At 40.3% G+C, this 22,431-nt stretch overlaps 1 protein-coding gene across 1 annotated transcript in view; it reads left to right on the forward strand.

Moving 5' to 3' along the window:
• dnah9 (dynein, axonemal, heavy chain 9) overlaps positions 1-22,431 on the forward strand; it is a 157,027-nt gene that overhangs the window by 128,867 nt on the left and 5,729 nt on the right. The window contains exons 68-75 of the mRNA XM_069156240.1: positions 209-402; positions 1,417-1,565; positions 4,241-4,368; positions 8,658-8,885; positions 12,505-12,696; positions 12,852-13,043; positions 16,367-16,537; positions 20,348-20,530. Of these exons, the coding sequence (XP_069012341.1) occupies positions 209-402; positions 1,417-1,565; positions 4,241-4,368; positions 8,658-8,885; positions 12,505-12,696; positions 12,852-13,043; positions 16,367-16,537; positions 20,348-20,530 (1,437 nt within the window). The remainder of the gene's footprint in view (positions 1-208; positions 403-1,416; positions 1,566-4,240; positions 4,369-8,657; positions 8,886-12,504; positions 12,697-12,851; positions 13,044-16,366; positions 16,538-20,347; positions 20,531-22,431) is intronic.

Genomic DNA, 22,431 nt, shown 5'->3' on the forward strand with positions numbered 1-22,431 from the left:
GTTTGAATAAATATTATTTATATAGGCGTGAAGAAAGATAAGCAGTCATCTCTGTCGCAAACAAAGTTAGTCCTTTTGCTGTGTATTGTGAAATGTTTCTGAAGTGGTCAGAAACTTTCATGTGCATCACTGATTACTGTGTGGCAGCACTTTTCAAAATACATTATCTTTTCCTGTGCAAATCATTTTTCTCTTTCCAAACCACCAGTCCTTGACGTCCATGGAAGAGTTCAGAAACCTCGACCGAGACATCGAAGGTTCGGCCAAACGCTGGAAGAAGTTCGTTGAGTCCGAGTGTCCGGAAAAGGAGAAATTCCCACAGGAGTGGAAGAGTAAAACCTCGCTCCAGAAACTATGTATGATGAGAGCGCTGAGGCCCGACCGCATGACATACGCCGTCAGGTAAGAGGAGGAATCATAGCTTGGCCTTTGCTCTCTGATCTGTAAAGGATCCTACCGACCTCTGCTGTTTGGTGAGAGGCTAAAGGTTGAACAGCTTCACCTTTGGCTTATACTCTCAGTTGTTAGTGCTCACTTCTACTATGTTTTTCTGTTGTTTAGAAGCTGTTGCAATTACACAGCTTTGCAGGAACAATCAACAAACCTTATTATTAAACAAGAGGGCAGAGAAAGTCCTCAACCTCTGTCCAAGAACATCATTGGACCACATTTACACCTGGAATGAAATATAAAAAAAATCAAGCAATGCCTGAAGTTATTCATATTTTACTTCCTATTTTGTCTGTTTGAGAGCATATTAAAGCTGTTCTATTCATGACTTATTCATTAACAAAGGACAAAATGACTGCAGCATCACTTGGGAAAACTTTAAGGAATGATAAAAAATGCAAAATAATGGTTCAGTAAGTGATGCATGGGGCCAAGCTAGCAGTAGTTGTAGCAAGGCTCCCCACTGGCTCCAATGGTAAGAGTCATGTCAGCTTAGTTAGTGATGTCACCAAAGAGAAGCACAAATGTCGTGCACCCGTTTTCATTTGTCATGTGACCTTCTCTTGGGCATTGTAGCATTCTTTTGAGAATCACTTGACCTGCGACGCACAAATCATTGACTGCCAGTTCTCCATATTTGTTATCGAGATCCACTCACAATACAGGCAAAATCAAGGTCACAAGAATGTGTAATAAGACCTGGTGTATTTTCAAAATGTAAAAAGATACGTAATCTCTTATTTATTTAAGACTACAGGGTTTGGTTGGAACTAAATCAAGCATAATTGTGACGTTCGAAAAACCAAAGGAGTCAGAACAGTCCTGACTGGAGTGGATAGTTTTTTAAGCAGCTGTGTTTTTAATGCTCTGTACAGACAATTCAAAACCGTTCAAGTTACGTATCTTTTTGGGTTGAAGATAATAAGAGAAGTGTTGATGAGAACTGAATCTTATTCTCCCCCGCAGAGACTTTGTAGAGGAGAAACTGGGGAGCCAATACGTGATTGGCAGATCACTGGACTTCGCCATCTCCTTTGAAGAGTCAGGTCCGGCTACATCCATGTTCTTCATCCTCTCTCCTGGAGTTGACCCTTTGAAGGATGTGGAGAAACATGGTAATACTCTCGCCTGTTTCATCTTTAATAAGCTGCACAATTCTGCCTCTAAGTGTGTTCTGCACTTTTTTATCTGAGAATACATATTGCCAATTTAACATTTCTGTCATTTCTTTATGTTGTGGGAACACGCAGGGTTTTTGTGGAATAACTTATTGAAGTGAGGTGGAGGCATACCTGCATCCGTGATTTTTTTCTCTTTGATTTCTGCTGCCTAGGATTAGCCGTCAGAATAGCAATCATCCCAACACATCTGCTATGTGTCTCTGCTGTGATATCAGCCATCGCTGCCAATGCACAACAGGCTCCGAGTAGATTGAAGGGATTATACTAAAGGTCACAAATATATGAGACGACACCACTGGTGTATTAGGGGCAGCACGAAGTAAATGTCATTGGTTTTAAAGTTACTTTACATTCCTGTATGAATAATGTGAATAGCAGTAGGACGTGTCGGTTTGATTTTTTACCAAAAATATGCCAAAAGTTGAAGCGTTTGTCCTGACCTGGAACGGGCCGACATCACATCCTGACACTTTTGAATCTGCTGCCAAATAATTCAGTCTGTGTGTATTTGAAATCAGCTCCATGAAATATTCAGATTGCACGGATTGTATCGGTTTACTGGAACAAAGACGTTTCCACATCTTTTTTTTTTCTATCGCCAACATTTTCATGTGTCACTTTTTGCGTATTTAACAAATTCATAATCGGGAGGATTTATGTTTCATTTGGCTTTCTTGGGTTTCTGTGTCTGCTTCAAGTTCCCTCTGAAACAAATTAAAACACATCGTGGATTCGTTTCAGAATGTTAAATGTGTCATCCAGATTACACTGTGTTATTTGTGTTTTAAATACATCATTTTTACAGACAGCAGCAGGTTGTTAAATGAGCCGTGAAGCTATCATAGACAGACCTTGGACCCTATGTGAAATTTCACCATCCTCTCCTAATGGGATATGAGAGAGAGCACTACTGGAGCTGCCTGTAAGGGGTGTGATTATTGATTATCAACACCCTCACTCTAAGCAAAGTCACTCATATCAAAGCTAAAATTAACCAGTCGCTGCTGTAGAAGGAGCGCAGCGCTGATGAGCAGCAGTCTAAATGAAAAAGAGGTGCTTTTCCATTACAGCTGTGACCATAGATTTTCCTTAGATGGATGATGTGATTTTGTCTGCTCTGCAGGGGACTTAAATACCAAACACAAACCTTCACTATCTCCCCGATTCCAAGTTTGACTTTTAATGGAACAGACAGAAATAATTGTACCGTGTGACTGAACAGTTTATGGGACTCAGCAGTCAACTATCAGCAATGGAGTTGCCGCATAATGATTTCATTTGGTCTTTCATTGGGAATTAAATTAGAAAGAAATGTAGGCTAGCACCATGAACTTTAAACATGGTTTGTGAATGGATTGACCACTTTTAGCTGTCAGATGTTGAGCCTGCTCAGCACAGACTGGAATTGGGGGAAAACATTTCGTCAGTCCGTCAAGTGTACCTTTAAACAATTTCAAAGCTATAATATAGAAGAAGAAAAAAAAAAAGGATGATTTTGGAAGCATTTAGCTAACGCATTTGAGCCATGCTACATTCATGTAAAAAAAGTCACATTTTCATATTTAATAATTGATTTGATTACTGATCATCAAATGCATTTATTTTGTCTTACAGACACCTGGTTGCACCAGGAAGAATATGTTAGTCTAAATGAATCAACTCTTCCTAGTTGTGACATTCCAGCAAGCACAGGCTGAAGAGGAGAAGTGGCAGCGATCTTACACTCAGGCTTATCAATAAACATGAGACCTAAATTTAGTTATAACTCATTTAATAGCCTTACTATTAGCCTCTCACAACCAAACCAAAAATGTTCTATTTGTTATGGTGTATTGCCCACCTGCCCTTACTTATGAGTTTTTATCTCACTTTTTATTTGATATAGTGCTTAGTACACATAAAGTAATTATAAATAGAGATGTAAACATTCAAGAGGATGTTGACCCCAGCACTGTATTTAGTTCATTATTTGACTCAACTGGCTTCTCAAATTGTAAATAAACCTTCTCACTGTTTTAGTCACACCTTTGATCTTTTTTCTGATATAGAAAAGAAACATTTAAGAGTGTTTCCTCTAAACCCTCTTTTTTTCTCACCACATTCAACATTTTAATTTCATCACAGACTTGAAAGCATTTTGGCAAAAAAATCCATTACTGTAAATGTCTATCTCAATGCTGTAAGAAAATGTGTTCACTTCAATGGAATGCCATTACAACACAGGGCATAGTGCTGCAAACTAGTTTATTGGTGGCAGGTTTGCTAGCTAAAATGATAGAACATGCAAATAAGATCATTTTGGAGTTTCTTGAAGACATTTTTTTCTGTCTATTCTTTCTTTAAGACTCCAGTTGTAGGTGCTGTCATAATTTTTTTTTTAATGTTTAATAGAAGCAAGCTCTTTTCTACTACTTGTAGTTTTGCGCTAAGCTAAACTAAACGCATCACATACATTTGGGCTCTGTACTGAGACCAAAAAATAATAATATTGATTAAATCTGAATAGGTAAAAAAAACAAATTATGATTTGTTTTTGTAACGTAAAAGTTCAATAAGGTGTTGGGAGGGATTTTTTTTTATGTACAATATCTCTCTGCTTTTTCTTTCAGGGAAGAAGCTGGGCTACACATTTGACAATAAGAACTTCCACAATGTTTCTCTGGGTCAAGGTCAGGAGGTTATAGCTGAACAAGCCCTCGACTTGGCAGTTAAGAATGGCCATTGGGTCATATTACAGGTACGGCATACCAATACACACACAGTACAGACACAGACAAAAATATATGAATGTGGTATTGAAATGTAATGCAAAAAAACTACTGCCATAAATTCACCATTCACACTCCTTAATTTGTTTTTATGATATTTGTCCGACAATCACCTTGTAGATTCAATTACAGTTCAGGGAATTGGAGAACTAATTTGAAATATATAAAAGGACACTTCAATATGATCATTAAAACAACACTGAATGGTTGTCAACCCCATCCACCTCACACAAAAGGTGCCAAATCATAAAAAAAAAAACATACTTGCAATAAAAAGTGAGAATACAGCATTGTAGGCACACAAAAACAAGCTCTCATATCTAAAACACACTTTGCAAAATGAATACAGGGTTCATTCACGTCAAGCATTTTCTATTCAGGAGTTGAGGATTTGAGGTGGCATTTCCTTTATCTGGGCGTATTGTGAATGAGGTGTATTATCACATTGTTTTTCATCGCACACTCAGTGGGATATTTGCTTTCCTCCCAGGTTTGTCTGCATGGAAAAGTGAATTTAATTTTCTGAAGAAATTTCCTAACTGAAAGAGCCACAGCATTATACAGTACAATGTCTACAGCCGCAGTGTCTGTTCTTCTCTTATCTGGAGGGCAAGGCTGGCTTATGCATTTTAAGTGGAAACCTTGGTGGAATTCTAATGGGAAGTATCGACAGATATGAACCGCAGACCAGGCACTGTGGGACACCCTTTTCTTTTGATTCACACAAATAGTAGAAATAAAACAAAATTAAAAAAGGATGGTACAACATCACTCTCTGCCCCAGACTCACACAGCAGACAAGCAGTTGTTTAATTACCTTTGCATAAGAATCTCGATCGATAGGCTTAAAAAGGCCTTGTCCCCTTGGCACCAAACCTCCCACTCACTTTATCATCGACTGTTTGTCTGTCTGCCCACCGAGAGCCACTCCCGCGGCACCGGCCGGGAGAGGAAAACAGAGGGGAGGGAAGGTATCATATTCTCATCCCTCTCCAGTTTTACCAGCTGTATCTTGTTTCTTCTTCTTGTATCTTCCCCTTCCCACCCTCTCATTCTTCCGTGTAACTTTCATCATTTTCTCCACCACATCTCCACTCTTATCAATCCTCCCATTCTCCAACCTTTACCGCCAACCTGCTATCTCGACCCTCTTGTCTCAGCTATCCTCCCACCTATTCAAGCCCCCCTCCTGTCTCCCTGTCCACTGTCACTCTGCCACTCCCGGGCCCAGCTCCATCAGCGGAGGGCGTCAATGGCCCCTTCGCCGACGGGTAATTATACTGCAGAACAGCAGCTTTGGCTCAGATGGGCCTGGGAGACATAGATGCAGAAACTTTGAAGCAGCCCATTGGGAAGGAGGAGGGGGGAGATGGAGAGGCAATCAATCGGGCAGATTGGAGTTGAATATCCCACATCGGCCAGGCAGTCAGAATCGAGTGGCCTAAACTCACCAGCCTCTTTTTACATTTACTGCTAAAGCCACCCCATTTGGAGGCAGTGACAGAAAGAAGAGAAGATAGGAGAGACAATCTGACGAAAAAGCTCTACCGCAATGTCCCATCTTCTCTTTGAGAGAAAGAGCCTGATCGCTTTGATAGTCTTTTGAAACTTAAATGATTCAGAAATGAAATTTTACATTAAGATTCATTTTAACTATTGATGATGATGTGAGCCTTTTTAACATATTTAGCCAGCAAGGAATAAACTGAACAACTCTAGCTACATATCATCATTGGAGCCTTGTTTTTAGTAATTAATGTGGTGGGAATTATCTTGCAGCCAAAGAGTGACTCATTTACAGTGACATTTTATTCTCTTTGTATTAGAGAGAAAGGAACTGTTGGCTGCAGGTATCCTTGTCCCCACTGTAAATTCCAGTTTTAAAGTTCCTAGTCAGAGAAACGTATGTCTACCAATTTATTTCAGTAGTTAGATTTGGTAGAGAGAACAATTTTCTCCAAGGGTGTTGTCGAAGACTCTGGGCAGTAACACTGGTCCAACAAGGAGAACTAACCCCAACCTATAAACAAAGACACTTCTATGTGCTATATCTAGAATAAAGCATATCTAAATATCTAAAACATTGTCCCGCCCCTCCCTCACTGTGATTGGACGGCTGGTGACGGTGACGAGCGCAGCGCTACAATTGTTCAACTCTCGCTCAACGTAAAAAATTGCTGAACGTTCAGCGCACAATAAACACTCAGCACCTCGTCAAGCCGCTGTCATTGAAACAATTTTAAAAATATCTTATACTCAGGAAAAAACGCTTTGGTGGACACAGTAGGTAGTCACAGCGGTGGCAGTGTCGGCCGGTTTCGGTGCATGCTGATTGGTTAAAATTCACTATGCCCAGTAGGATGGGAGAAGTGGCCACCCTTCTCTATGGAGGGTGGCCACTTTCATAATTTGTTTAATATTTCAGTTGCCGTTTTAGCCTGTGTATTAAGTATGCACATAAATGATGAGTGGATAGTAGAAAACTTTACGATGTCTTCTTCATTTTGTTATGGCCACCGTGACATCATATTTAAATGCATTACAAAGAGTTAGCATACCATTAGCCTCCAAACCTTCAACACAAACTGTTTCCACCATATTTTGTGAATTTATGCTTTGAATTTGGACTCAGCAGTGTGTCATGCTGTTGGTGCCTGCAATGTGTCGACAGCCCTGTTTGTCCCTCAGTCCTGTTCACTGTGCTCCTACATGAGTCTTGTGTCTGACTGCTGCTCCACTGCACGGCCGTCTTCTCACTCCTGGAGCCCAGCTGTGCAGCTGTCCTCAGCGAGGCTCCTGACCAATGTGTTTTTGCATGTGTGAAAAAGAGAGAGAATGCACACGTGCACCTGCTTGTGTTAATATTTGCTCGTGTATTAACCAGTGTGTGCAGCTGAATGTGCCATTGTGCCTTCCCTCAGGTTGTGTTTGATAGCAATGCATCAAAGACCTTGCCAGTGGTATCTTCTAATGGGTTTTAGATTCAACTTTTATATTATTATGTAAATAATGACTCGGTGATGTAGTATCAGTGCAGTCATCGCCGGGGCTGGGAGGCCCTTATCAAGACAACGTTGAGGGAACAAAAGATGTTGCACCTGAAAGTTAATTAAAAAGCCATAAAATAGTAGGTGCTGCTCTGTCTTGTTTGTTTGTCTGTGGAGCTGCTGGTCTGTCCCTCTCTCTCCGCTCCTCCCTCTCCTCTCCCCCCCGCAGCCAGAGGATGAATGGTTTCATTACAGTGACAAGTTCTGAGGCAGTTTCTCACTTCTTCTGTTGGCTCACTTTATTGCCAAACTATTTACATGCCAAGAGGAAAGGTTGTATTCTGGCTTAATGAAAAAGCGCTTGAATTTAGACTTTTAATTTGTATACTATTCATTATTCTCGAAGGCATGAAGAGGGAAACTAACTTATCCCCTTCTCAGCTTCCAGCTCCTCCTGGACTTTTCTATCAGACAATGTAAAACTTTTCTTTCTTTTTATTTTTTTTTCAATTACTCTCCCAAAAATTGACGTTCCACTCTCCCGTCGTGTCCCGTCTTTCGGAAAGACGGCTAACTTCAGCCATCATAAGGAAGATTAAATATGGAGAGCAAAGGGAAATGAGAAAGTAAAGAGGCTTATGAATTAATGACTGGAGTTATTAGTGCTGTAATTAGATTTAGGGAATGGGCAGCGCTGCATGGTGAGATGTGGGGGGCTTGGCTGACTCCTTATCATTCACAGGATATCCTGTAAGTGTCAAGACAGTTGAGATGGAAAATTTAGCTCATCCATGCTTGTGTGATAGTACAAGTCAGCTGTACTGCCCGCGCCGCACCGAGAGATGAATATGCAGAAAAGTCGGGCTGAAGTTATGCCGGAGAACGGTCACTTAATGTCAGCAACCTGGAAATGGGTTTCAAGTGCTCTGTACCATTTAATTTGGTGCCACATCAAAGTCACAGTGAAGAGAGGGGAATATGCAACATTTTAATTGGTCCTTTTTGCTAGTTGTCGTTACAAAAATAAATTATACCAGCAATTCCAGCATCAAGTATCTTATTAAGCTATTATGTGTCATCTATTAAAGCCCAGAGTTTCACAGATATCCCCCCCCCAAAAAAAAAACATGATCTGGATGTAGATTAGCTTCTCTCCCCTCACAGAGGAGAATAAATTTTGCCTAACAACTAGCTCATCCCTGACCAGTAACATGCAATGTTCTTCCTTAACCCTGTCCTTGCTGTTTCTGCTCCCTGTTCCTGGCTTGTAGAATATCCACCTGGTGGCTCGCTGGCTGGGCACTCTGGAGAAACTTCTGGAGCAGCATGCAGAGAGAAGCCATGAGAACTTCAGGGTGTTTGTCAGCGCTGAGCCCTCCTCCACCCGCGAGGGCCACATCATCCCCCAGGGCATCCTGGAGAACTCCATAAAGATCACCAACGAACCGCCAACCGGCATGCACGCCAACCTGCACAAGGCGCTGGACAACTTCAACCAGGTAACACAGCCAGAGTTTTAACAGTAAGGCTCACTGCAGCAGTAGATGGATCATTTCTTCAAGTACTGTATTCAAGTATTTTTAGGTCCTGAGACTTGAGTATCTCGCAAAGCACCGGGATTCAAAGGATCACAAAGTCATGCAAGAATGTATCTTGTCAATCTTCAAGTTAGTCATTTCTGTCCAAATCGCTGCTAGTTTGGGCCCATCAGCGTTATATGAGGAACTTCCTGCTGCTACAGGCTTCATTTAGCTGTTATGACAGGAAGATGCACCTGTTTGAACACAACACTGATCTGATTGCTGGAAGTTAGACGGTGATAGACGGTGATTCAAACAGTCCAAGGACAAATTCTCAGATGTTTCCATGTCGCAAACCATCTGGCCCCGTCATGTTAGAAGATTTTAGTTTAACAGCAGCATCTTTACTGGTTCTTGTCACTCTGACAGCTGTCATCAACCTCCAGCTGTGGGCAGCTGTGTTCTGTTAAATAGCTCTAAAACCTACTGGACATTACCTGCCCACCAAAACACAGCAGACAGACACGGTAGTTCATATGTGGTGAACAAAGCATTTAACTTAAACTCAATTAGCTTCAGACCCAGATATATTTCTCAGCAGTTGGTAGAGACCAAAACAGAGCAAAAATAAAATGGCAGGTCTCCATAAACATGAATTAAATGTTGGTCTGTGTCTGCTGGAAGTGGAAATTAGTAAGTATTTGCAGACAATTTAATACAACATAACATATTATGAGGTTCTAATAAGTCAGTGTTGTGTTTATAGTTTGTTCCTCTCCCCGAAGAGACTCAAAAATGCAGCTTTAAAACTGAGTAGCTTCACCTCAACCAGATAAAACTACATCATTGATAATATTAATAATAATACAGAACACATAAGATATGTTTTTATATAACACCGACTGTGGCCATGCTACATAATGATTACATTTCCTTTTCATACTTTTTTGAAAGTATGTCTTCTGTTGCTGTCGACTTCAGCTTTTGCAGTTATTTTTCACCAAAGTAAAGAATGTTTTATTCTTGCTCTACAGGCATTCTTGTATCGCACCTTCAGTACAGCTCACACCACGTGCTTATTAGCGACTTTATTGTTATTGTGTGCAAAAGGACATTTGATTTCACACTAAGATTGTGAAGACATTTCAACAAATCTGAGAGCATTTTATGAATGCACTTTATTTAGCCATAGCTTCCTCCCACAGCCCAAAGACATGCGTGCAGGGTTGATTGGTGAGTCTAATTTGGCTGTAGAGGTGAATGTGAGCGTAAATGGTTGTCTGTCTCTCTGTGCTGGCCCTGTGATTGACTGGCAACCTGTCCAGGCTGTACCCAGCCTTCACTCAAAGTCAGCTGGGATACTCTCCACTCCCCTGTGACTCATGATGAAGCAGGTCTAGATAACAGATGGATGAAGAGTTTAAACTGTAACAGTTTGAGTGTCCATTCCATGAGATGTTAAGTCTTTGAGGGCAACTGATTCTTCTTCTTGATCCATGCTTCCTACCTCTGAAGGCTCTTTTCTTTTTTTTTTGCTATAGGTGGCAGTTCAGATGACAATTTTCACTCCAGATTTCTCATTAAGTTGCCACTTTGCAGAAGAGTTACAGCTCGCAGATTGTGGCCTCACCTCTCAGTCAGCCTGGAATTGCCTCTGACCTAAAGAAGACCGATGTGAACATAGCACAAGCTAGCATTAAACAGTCTGTGTGGTGATGGCGGTATTATGTGACAACAGTCATTTTAACATCGTCAATTTGCTACTGTTTGTGTTTGTTATCGGAGAGCCAGACAATATCGCGCTCCTCGACTGTTGCACAGCCCCCATAGTTCAAATGGATCAGTGTGTTGCAGTGACCTTTCCTAGCGTTTCTTTATCTTATCAGTTCTTCGTTTCTATCTAAGCCTTACCATTACCTCCGCGCTTTGCTGCCAATGCATCTTCCTCCGCACCATTACCTGAGTGCTCGGCTTCCTCCCACTCCATTTCCACCATTCTTAGTTTGTCGATGTCTATCTGCCTGATAAGTGCAACGTGCTCGTGTGCCCCTGCCTTGTGCAGAGCTTTATGCGGGGAGGTCCGCTGAGGTAAGGATCGGGGAATATTCCAGTCATGTGTACTCAGTGAAAGCTAATCAATGTTAGGCTAACCCTCTGTAATAGCCCACCCCTGTGGCTAAAGCCAAATATAAGCCAGAGAAATGACACTTTCTTTCTTCTCGATCTTTTCACTGGCAGATGTGTACAGCTCTACAACAGATTATTTTTACCAGAAGCCTGTAAAATGGAGTCTTGGTGGGCGAAAGAAACAGCTGTCACAATGGAACAACTTTACTGTGATAACTCTCATATAATAAAGTTGAAAAATAAACTATTATGGATTTTCTATTCCCTTTTTGCTGAAACTGATCAGTTCAGTTGGTTATTCCACCTCATGCATACCCAGATGTTATTCTAAAGACTTCATGGATGTTGAAGGGTGTTTTTTAGGGCATGTGCAGGTGCATTAATGTGTGTGTTTATGCGTCTTTCTCCATGCGATCAGACTGGATGTCGTTTCTCTCCAGTCCGCGGGTCACAAATAGGGAGGCTGTGCATCTCTCTCAGCTGTGTTGAGCAGAGGAGCACCATGCAGAATATTAAATAAATCCCAGAAGGGGTTTGTGTGTGTGTGTGTGTGTGTGTGTGTGTGTGGTAGTCAGCCTGCACTCTGCTTGTGCACTCCTCCTGTGCATCACAGGAGTCGGTACCCCCAGAGCACTGCAGCAGGGGATGTGAAAGGGCCTTCTCCGCGGCACTCACCATGACACATGCTGGAATAAAGAGAATTTAGCCTTGCTATTTCCATGGGGTTATTGGCATGCTTATTTAACTGTCTCTCCCCCCCTAGAGATTACAATGCCATTTACATCCAGTTTTTTATTTGCCTGTCTGGAATAATGAGCCCAGGAGACGGTTGCGGGGCTGAAAGCGCCTGACAAGTTGTGACAATTAAAAAGGAATCTTGTCGTTGGGTTTATTGCCATCTAGTCATCTCATTGTCTATCTGTTAGTGCGCTGCGCTGCTGGAGACTTGACACAATAAAACAGATCACAGGCTGCCTGCCACAACTTTTTTACCTGTAACACAACAACATGGCTTTGTTAATGCTGCTGTACAATTCAGGAGATATTGGTACCATTGACTGCATATAAAAGTGGAAGTGGCTTCCGGTTCTGAAAAATTAAGTCAATGCGGAAGTGCCTTAACTTACAATACCACCGAGTGCCGCTAGAGGTTGGCTCCAAAGAGCCTCCAGCTCCATAGACTCCCATTCAACTAGTCTCATAAAATTCTAAGTCAATGACATTACTCCTCGAGTTATCTCAGTTTTGCTAGCTAAAATCGCTCCTTCTTATTCGTTTTCTGCCAGTCCACCTGAAAATAATCCCGTCATTAATTAGAAAATAAGCTTCAAAAAGGAAGTGTTTTTTGGGGGAGTGCTGTTTGAGGTTTCATGATGGTCGTTCACAAACCAACGGGTGACATCACTGTTGGTTGTCACTTGGTTGGTACGCAGTTTTTAATTGTGTCACTCTTTGTGTTTCTGTTTTCCAGGACACGCTGGAAATGAGTGCACGGGAGAATGAGTTTAAGAGCATTTGGTTTGCTTTGTGCTACTTCCATGCTGTGGTGGCAGAGAGGAGGAAATTCGGTCCTCAGGGTTGGAACAGATCATACCCCTTTAACACCGGGGACCTCACCATTTCTATCAATGTCCTCTACAACTACCTGGAGGCCAATCCTAAGGTACTTATGTTTCTGTTTTTCTTTTATTCCCTTGCAAAGGATTACAAAACCCGTCAATTGTAATCTTAATTGGAAACCTGAACACATGTTACCTCAGCCAAACAACACAGACCACCCTCTGGCAAAATAACATCCCCTTGCTCGCTAATTCCCAGGTGCCGTATGATGACCTACGCTACCTGTTTGGGGAGATCATGTACGGGGGTCACATCACGGACGACTGGGACCGCTGTCTTTGTCGTACCTACCTGGAGGAGTTTATCAAGCCCGAGATGATGGAGGGGGAGCTGTTCCTGGCGCCTGGTTTCCCCTTGCCTGGAAACATGGACTACAACAGCTACCACCAGGTTAGACTGGACTTATATCAGATCATCCGCAGCCATTAGACCATGTGAAACATGAATTAGTCATTCCAGCAACAAAATGGAAAGAAATTAAGGAAAACCTGCTGCAATCAGCTAATAAAAACAAATGTAACCTACGGTGACAGACAATATTAAGATTACATCACTCTTGGTGTCCCCAAGGTATCTTTATGTGGCCCCCAGAAAATGAATGGTGGTTTAATACAGCTATAATTAAATCACTATAATTAAAAAGTTTTCACCATCATTATTCCTCCTGTACAGTTTGGAGTTGTACAAGTCAATGGCAAATCAATAACAATAAAACTCTTCCTATATGGCTCCCTGGGACATAACAGATTGTAGTTATATAAATATTTCTCTGACGGGAGCTGCTCGGTGGGTGGACAGAGTTTGCCAGTAAGTCTAAGCTCGAATGTGATCAAACTAAGATTGCAAAGTCATCTTACTTGGTAGGCAATAATGTATAACTGTGTGAAACGTTATGAGTCATGACAACACAAACGATTTATACATAACAAAATACTGCAAACAACAGATTCAGTGATAGCAGACACAGCTGTATGTAAAAAGAAAATTATGTATTTTGTTGACCTTTAAAGTAAGAAAGCAGTCTCTAAAGAAGTGTACAACCTGCAAAGTCAGAACTAAACACGAGACTGGACAGTGGAACAATTACCCACAACTCCTGTGAAACGCTTTTGAGAAGACCTGGAATTTGTGTTTCTACAGTTAAAAAAATTAATTGAAAGCTCAACATACATTTATTGATTTTGTCTAATACATCAATACTGAATCTGTGTGAAAAACTAGGGGTTATGAAAATATTTGGATTTTTTTTTTTTTTTTTTTTTTTTTTTTTAGTAAAATGACCAAACAGATATTAGACGGATGATGCTTTCGAATGTTTTGGTCATCATTTCCGGTAAGTGCAAAGGCACAATGAACGTGTTCGAGCGCCACCCTGTTTCAATTCACACACTATGCAGGTAGGTGTCTACTAACATGTCGTGTACTCAATGAAAGTGTTTATTGACAGATAAAGTCTGCTTTAAAATTCACGTTTTTTTCAATATCCGCTCACAGTAACTATGTTGAAGGTAAGACAAAAATACGTTGATGATTAGTGTTAAGGAAAGATAATGGTAATGGTTACTAAAAAGGCTATTGTTCATTTGTGACAGGATGTGAGTGCTACACACTAACTCACCACTCCAAACCCCAAACCCTAACTTTGCACTTTACTGCATAAATAACTCATAGACTGTAAATAAAAGTGGATGTAGCTTCCAGGTATGAAAAATGAGGCAGATGCGAAAGTGTCGTAATCTGCAATACCACCAAGTGCCTAAAGATGTGTTTTTGGGGAGTGTCTGTTTGATTGACAGGCCTGTTGTGCAGTCAGGTTTCCGCTATCGGTGGGCGGGCCAAAGTATCATCAGGTTTTCAATCAAATCAAGTCAGATCCACCCTTGCTCCTTCCCAGCTCGTCCAAATATGGTCCTTTCTGGCTCCAAACTGCTCTGAACTAGCAAGATGGCGACGGCCAATATCCGAACTCGAGGCTTCATAATGGCCGTTCACAAACCGATGGGTGATGTCACCGTTGGTTGTCATTTAGTACCACTACAAGCAAATGTGCAAATACCTCACAATGAACATGATTCTCTTTATAGCCCTCAAGAACTGGGCTAAATCACTACAGCAGCAAGCATTCAGCACCTACTACTTCATGGAAGTAAATGACAAATACATTTTGCTTTCAAGTGAGATCAAACCCAGGAGATTCTCACTGAGTCACTGCGTTTCTCTGGTACCTAAACATTAAAAAAGCTGAGAACAAACATGCAGCATAGTGTACATCAGCCCCTGCGTGAACAATGTTAATATTGTTGACGTTGACATGATAAAGCCTGACTTTCCTTTTAGTGTTCTACAGACAAGAGTGACAGCTCCAGACATTATCAGGTTACTGCCTCACCTCACCTTGTCTGTGGTCTATGGTTATTTATCATTTAAAAAAAACCTTGATTGACAGGGTGAAAACAAGAACGGGCTGGGTTTGTTGTGTGCCGTAGCACACCGTAAAGGCACGGATATTATGTAACATTGTCAGAAATAAAAAAGAGTAAGCAAGGCATACTGTGGTCGTTTTGATTGAGATTTCTTAAATGTTCATTCTGTGACAGAAGGGACCAGCTTCATCTGTGTGTCTTAAGAAAAACTGACAACTGACAACATGTATATGAATAATAGTCATCAGTTCAGATTCCCCAATTATTGCCTGGGTAGCCAGAGGGAGTTGGTAGTCTGACTTGTATTTAATTTTCCTTCAGTCTGGGCGCTGCTCAGTGGGCACACCCCGGCTGTCATATAGTGGCTCCAGTGGGAAGGACTGGAACATTTTAAAGCTGTCATCACAAAACTGGGGCGAGGGCTGAGCAGTAGATTGGCCAAAGAACAGGGGCTTTAAAGGCATGTGGCTCCACAGAGGTCCTTTAGGCCATCGCCTCCTTTACAACCATCTGAAGCAAACTTACAGTATATTTAGGACAGGACAGGAGTGGGATGGGCACCAAGAAGAAGCCAGTGACTCAGCAGTTTTACTCCTTTTTCAACAATATACAGGTGTATCCAATCAGTCTAAGTTAGCTCAAAAGAACTGAGGAGATCAACCAAGCTGACTACAAAGTGTTCCTGCATTAAAGGCCAGTATATTTTCAATCCAAACCTTCATCAGGACATTATGATTAGAAGAAACTTTTTTTTATTTAATGTAAGTACCCCAGAAAAAGCTCCCTTTTTCAATTGAGCTTCCACTTTCATCTGTACTAACTTAAAAGCATATTGATATTCATTATGGACCAGCAGATGGAAAATGCCACATTTCTTTCCCCTTGTTACGATCATTAGCAGTCTGTCAATTGATCCTGAGTGTTTGAATCTCACCCAGAAATATCTCATCATTTATATGGTTCCATTCTTTTCCTTTGTCAGCACTTCTTTAGAGGAAATGCCTCAGTGGAGAACAAAACAATGGACAGGAAGTAATTAGAGTTGCCAATTGTCATGCTGTTAATTTAAATTTGGGGTCAGTGTTGAAATATTGTCTTCTGTTCAGGTCAAAAACATTTACTTAAAACGCCCCGACTGAAGTCACACATTTCAGAAGTTGGAATTCTAAGTCTTCATAGGTTTAAAAAGAGGGCGATTAATAATGTGTTTTGTGATTTTTTTTTTTTTTTTTTTTTTTTTAAGTAATATAAGATTTCTACACAGTCCTAACATAATTTATTCTGCCTCAGTACATTGATGACACCCTACCTGCCGAGTCACCATATCTGTACGGCCTTCATCCAAACGCTGAGATCGGCTTCCTCACACACACTTCAGAGAAGCTCTTCCGCACCGTGCTGGAGATGCAGCCCAGGGACGGAGGAGTGAGGGAGGGAGGCAGGACAACACGAGAGGAGAAGGTAAAGACAAGGAACGTTGTGAATTTCTTTGTTACGATCTAAAGAGGTAGCCTGATCTGTGGCTTGGCAGATATATTGTCAATTTAGACTGGTGGGGTAACTTCACCTGTGCAACCTTATCTGACTGCCTACATTTAACCACTGTCCTCCTTAAGACTCTTACCTGAGGTTTGTAAAACAGCAAATCGCTGGTGAACGCAAACACGGATAAGTTCAGCAAGTTCTATGACACTACATGAGAAAATGTATAGCTCATACACGGGATTCTTTTCATGAATGAAAATTAATTTGATCAATATAGACAGATAAATATGGTACAATGATTCAAATTAGTTTCCACTTGATTTTTTGAAATCCATTTATATCTGATCAGACAGTTTCATCTCTGTCTGACAAGGTAGATATTGGCTGATGAGTCGGTGTTTCTGTTCATCCTAAAGCTGTTGGGTGGGGTTGACGTCAGGATTGTGCAACAGAAAACTGTTGCCACAGACTTAGAGGAACACGATTGAATAATAATAATATGTATGAAGATGTGAAATGTCATTCTATGCTAAAGCAGTGAAATTCCACTTGACTGGTACAGCCCCAGACCATAAATACACCAAATTATGTATATTAGTCTATAACAGAATATTCTGTAAGATTCTCACACTTTCCCAACGCTGGTCACAAAAAGTCCAGAAGTCCACATTTATGAAGATGTAACCAGCAAATTATTGTATGAAAAATTACTGCAATGACTAATCAATAATAAATAAAATAGTTACAGATTATCTTTTATTGACAGACTAATTGAATAAGCTTGTCACTAATTGAACTAGCTGAATAATTTCAGCTCTAACAGAGACACACTTTTAGCCCTATGAAATATATTTGATCGATGCTACACAGGCCCTTTAGGCAAAGGGTTAAACTGATTTAAATGATATTACCACCAGTAGGTTTCTTACGTGTTGATTTGGGTCTTACAGTTTCAGGCTCTGGATGTTGTTGCAGGAGCCTTTTTACTGTGATAAAAACATAAACAGCCTTTAATTGTTCTTGCTCCTGGAGTCAATACATCACTAGTCAGAAATCTGGACAACATATTCTATGACTGAGGAGTGCTCTGTCACTATACATTGAATTTGTTTGCTTGGCTGGTGCCCTAATTCCCTCAAAATGTTTCCCTCAACTTTTTAATTTTCATGCATTTGCATCCAAAGCTGATCTTCTCACAATTCTGAATTGACGGATTTTAACCCTGAACATATAGTTTTCCCCTGATGTGGCTTTAAATTTAAAATATGTTATTTCACAGCACTGATAGATGCATCAGCTTGTTTCAGCTCTTCATTAAAGCTGTGTGATCAGTGCAGTATTTTACAGAGATTACAGACCGACATGTGGCTCTTTCAGGTGTTTTGTCACATTTGTAGAAACAAAATACCAAATCATTAGGTTTAGGGTTTTACTCGCACTAAAGTAAATGTTGCAAACCAATGTAAACTGAAAGTATATCATGTTGTATTTTTTAAACATATTCAAGCTATGACCATTAAGAAAAACAAGATAATGTAACGTAAATAAATTACAAATAATTATGAATAAATGAATAAATAATAATAATACAATCATTATAATAAATAATTAATAAATCTTCTCTTACTTGGATTTTCACCATCCCTCGTCTGCCAGTCAAATTCATGTGCACTGCTCTCACCAACTACATCAAGAGCTCGAATATCACTGTATAGTGTAAAGCTTGTTTACCAGTAGTGAAAATGCTGTCAGCATCAAAATGCCCAATAATAAACCTGAGTAAACATCTACAGATAACTTAATGTAACTGCAGTCAGTCACATAAAATAAATTACCACCTGCCCCACTATGTTATTTATGCATGCTCAAAATGTAGTTCAGCTCTATATCTGGTTCCTGTCGAAAGTTTGTTTATTTTAAAGCTGCATATAACCTCAGCATTTTCTGTAAATTAAAAAAGAGTTGTTAAAAGAGAATCCTTCAGAAACCAATGCAGACTTGGTTTGAGGTTAGAAGAACATTTTTCCTTCACTGCAGTCAGCTGTTTTCTACATATTTGTGATCTGTTGCTTTAAAATCAAAACCTTCCAATGCCAATGCAAGTTATGTTAAATAACTTTTAATATAAGTTTGACAGTAATCAGTGTAGAGTTCTTTTGGGAGGTTTACATGGCCTAGTTTACATGTATTTTTTTAAGGGCTTTTCAGCCAAATTTGTCAGTTTATAACATTCATTTGAAAAGTAATCAAATGTAAAAGGTTACATATTTTTGTTACATTTAGAATTTTTTACCAAGGTAAGTAGTAACCTATTACATTTTAAAATGACACTGATGATGACTCCAGGTGACATTGTCTGTAGCTCCTGCACACTGAATTAAAAATAGATTGCAGACCAACTGTTTGGAGCCTCTGAAGGCACCCAGGATGATTTTTACAGGGATGGCATTTTCTGCTGCATTTTCTGGTTCAGTACCACTCTGAAATGAAGCTTATTTGAGTGTAAAATCTCAAACGAATATTCTGTCAGAGAGATTGCAGCCCTGCACATTCCAGCAATGAAGCAAGTGTCACTTTTTAAATATCATAAATAAGGGTCTTGGTTGTCGCAATGTTAGTTTTGTTAAAAACTCATTTATGGTTGCTTTTGCTTGAAACGAACAGCAAAATAGAAGTTAGTGCACAAGATTTGTTTTTATAAGTCTGATTTCTCTTCTTTGTTTTAATCGAGACATGTATGAATGACGAGGTGCTTCTCAAACACTGATTTAACTCTATTAGTTGGAATAACTGCATTTTGTTCGGCGTGAAAAAGTTCTAAAGTTACATTTTGATATTAATTCATGACGATTACAATACCCATCGTCTGTCTCTATGAAAAATACATCCTGCAATGTTTTACAAACCTAAAAGAGCATTTAATAACACTTACAACTAATTTGAACTATCTAGAAGAAAAATATTAAAATCATTAATTGAAAATGAATGTTGACATTAATAAAACAATATCCAGGTTTAGGTTGTCAGACTTGTTCAAGACCAGCTTTTCACTATAAACCTCTAGACCAGGCTATTCAAAAAGGAGAAATATCCACAGTAACTTCAGTCAGAGTAATTTAAAATCCTTTATGTTTTAGAATTTCCCAAAAATAAGCCTGATTTAATGGTTTAACTGGCTTTCTCATTTGATGAAACAGGCCTCTGCTATCACACATTTTAGCCGGTGTGACCTTTCTGACTCAGAAGCCTGGATTCTCCCATCCTAACAGATGACAGCCAGGCAGAGCTCCACAATGAGGCCCACTTTGTATTCAGGGTGTTTAGCTGATGCTGAACTCAAGTCAGATATTTGAACTGAAAAATCCATACATATGATGACCTCGTATCCTTTGTTCAGCACCTAATCCACTGATTGATTGCTAATGCCGGTTGTCTTGGGAAAATGTTGACACAGACACTAGCTGTCATCACTTACCCACAGAAATATGATGTGAGCATTGATTTTCTGCAGGGATTAGAGTGTTATTGAAAACAAAGAGCTGGCGTTGCAAAATATATTTTCATGAATATTTATCCATTTCAAACTGCACCAGTTTCTCAGGGTGTCATTGTTGGCAGGACTGAGTTTATCTGACATAGATTACCCCGTCTCTCACCAGTCACTTCATTTTAGGAGTATTCTCTCCCCTACTCTGTTTCGTGTCTTAAGTATCTTTGATGGCCACAGCAGGATGATGTATTTTGCTGGAAACCGCTTCTGTCATTACTTCCTCCCAACATCATCAGGTGCGTGCAGTTCTGGAGGAGATTATGGAGAAACTCCCGGAGGAGTTCAACATGGCTGAACTTCTGGGGAAGGCGGAGGAGAGGACTCCCTACCAGGTGGTGGCGCTGCAGGAGTGTGAGCGTATGAACCTTCTCACAGAGGAGATCCGACGCTCCCTCCATGAGCTCAACCTCGGACTCAAGGTAAGGAGACTCTGATGCTAGCAGAGAGGGTCAAAAGAGAGTTAATGAGAATTTACATCAATTATGTAAACTCATCAGTGCTAGACACAACTATTTTCTCTTCTCTCTCTTCTCACTATTTTGATTATCACTTTTATGTTATACATTTAAAAAATCTAAGAAGTTTTTTTTCTATTGGGTCAATTCATTTAAAAAAAAAAAATGGCCTCAATGTGACAAATATTCAATCTTCTTTTTGCTCTGTTTTGGTCTCCACCGACCTATGAGAAAACTATCTTGCTCTTTAGCTGCTTAATGGTGTACAGCTAACTACTACTGTTGTCTGCAGCTGCCAAGGATGATAAGTGCTGAGACTAAACTTAACCAGTAAAAAGTGGCAGGTCATAAAAACAATGAACCTGAAGACTTTAAAAGTCTCTTAAAAGTTGAAGTGAGCTGCAGAGCTGGATTATAACTAGGTGTGTGTAGACCACTGTGGGCGGCTCGTTTCACATTACCTAAAGTTATCTGATATATTTTTTTAATATAAAATATTGATTACAGCTTTTTTATATTTAACACAACAAAATAGTGTTTGTCTGCTATTGGCCATTATCCTTCCAAGGCTGTATGACCGACCAGGCAAAGAGGGCAGCTCCCCGAGGCTTCTAGGTCCCCGGGACCCCCAGTATCACTGTATGAAACTAGGTTTTAATAATATAATTATAAGGACAAACATTTGTGTAGAGTGTACTGGCTTCTGCAGGATGAGCTAAAGAGCAGCCTAAAACAGTTTTAAGACCTTTATTAGTTTATATAACACTTACATTTGATTATCTGTGCTGTTTAGAAAAACTAAAGTATTTTACAACTCGGTGCCAGTTAATATTACTTTTAGCATAAGAGAACTGGTTGGTCTTAAATGATTCTAGGCATATGATAAAGTTGGTCTTTACTGTCTGTCGACCTGAACAAAACCTGAGTTTAAAGGGGACATGCTCAGTGCACACAGGCTAATATGTTGGGATGGAGAGTCGATGGGGCGCATCATCTCATTTTGGCCCCATGGGCATCCAGCAAATTAATCTGGCCATGATTCCTGGCCTGACAGTGGAGACTGTCTGAAAGAATTAACATTATCAATTTTTGGAACCAACACAAATATTTTAAGGTTACGCTGTTTCTTATTTTGCTGGGGACTCCATGAAATCAACTAAATCACCTCTGGATGCTCATCCTGAGAACTGCTGATGGTGAACCGCTGGTGCTGAGAGCTTAATATCTTCAATGGAAAACAACAGAACTTGAAGTAAACACCCTCAGTTCTACTCAACACCTATGATTCACTCCGCATCGGCTCAGCTGCTGTTGACATCAACGGTGCTGCTACATTAACATTCCTGCATAACCGAACCTTTTTTGTCCGTTGTTTGTCAGAAGCCCGGTCTTAACAGTGACTCAGAGATGTGGCTTACGGAGCAGAGGAAAGGAATGAGTCGCCTGTGCTCTGTGTGTCAAGCCTGACAGAGTCATGTTTTAACAACAAACGAACAGAGAGTTGGTAGGGGAGGGGGAAAAGGGTTGGGAGGGAGGGATGGAGGGGGGGGGGGGGCACAAACGTGTTTGTCGGGAGTTATGAGGCATCGATCTACCTGCACCACAAGCCGCAATGAATCGGCTCAGTGATTTAAAAGCCATGTAGACTATTGTAGCAGCAAATGGAATCATATTTTGTATTTATGGTGGAATGAATAGGAACTATCTGAATGTTAACCTTGGTGAGCTGGTGCAGCTTCTTCATCGTGCCCCCGGAATGTCGAGTGTGCTGCGGCTGAACTGACACAATTGTTTTGAGAAGTGTTGGAAGGTGAAAGGTTCTCTATAAACACAGTGATGTAGATAAATCTACAGCACCTTATCAC

This window comes from Embiotoca jacksoni, unplaced genomic scaffold, assembly GCF_022577435.1.
Source record: "Embiotoca jacksoni isolate LCO1_2020_lvr unplaced genomic scaffold, fEmbJac1.0.p SCAF_20, whole genome shotgun sequence".
In the NCBI taxonomy this organism is placed as follows: domain Eukaryota; kingdom Metazoa; phylum Chordata; class Actinopteri; family Embiotocidae; genus Embiotoca; species Embiotoca jacksoni.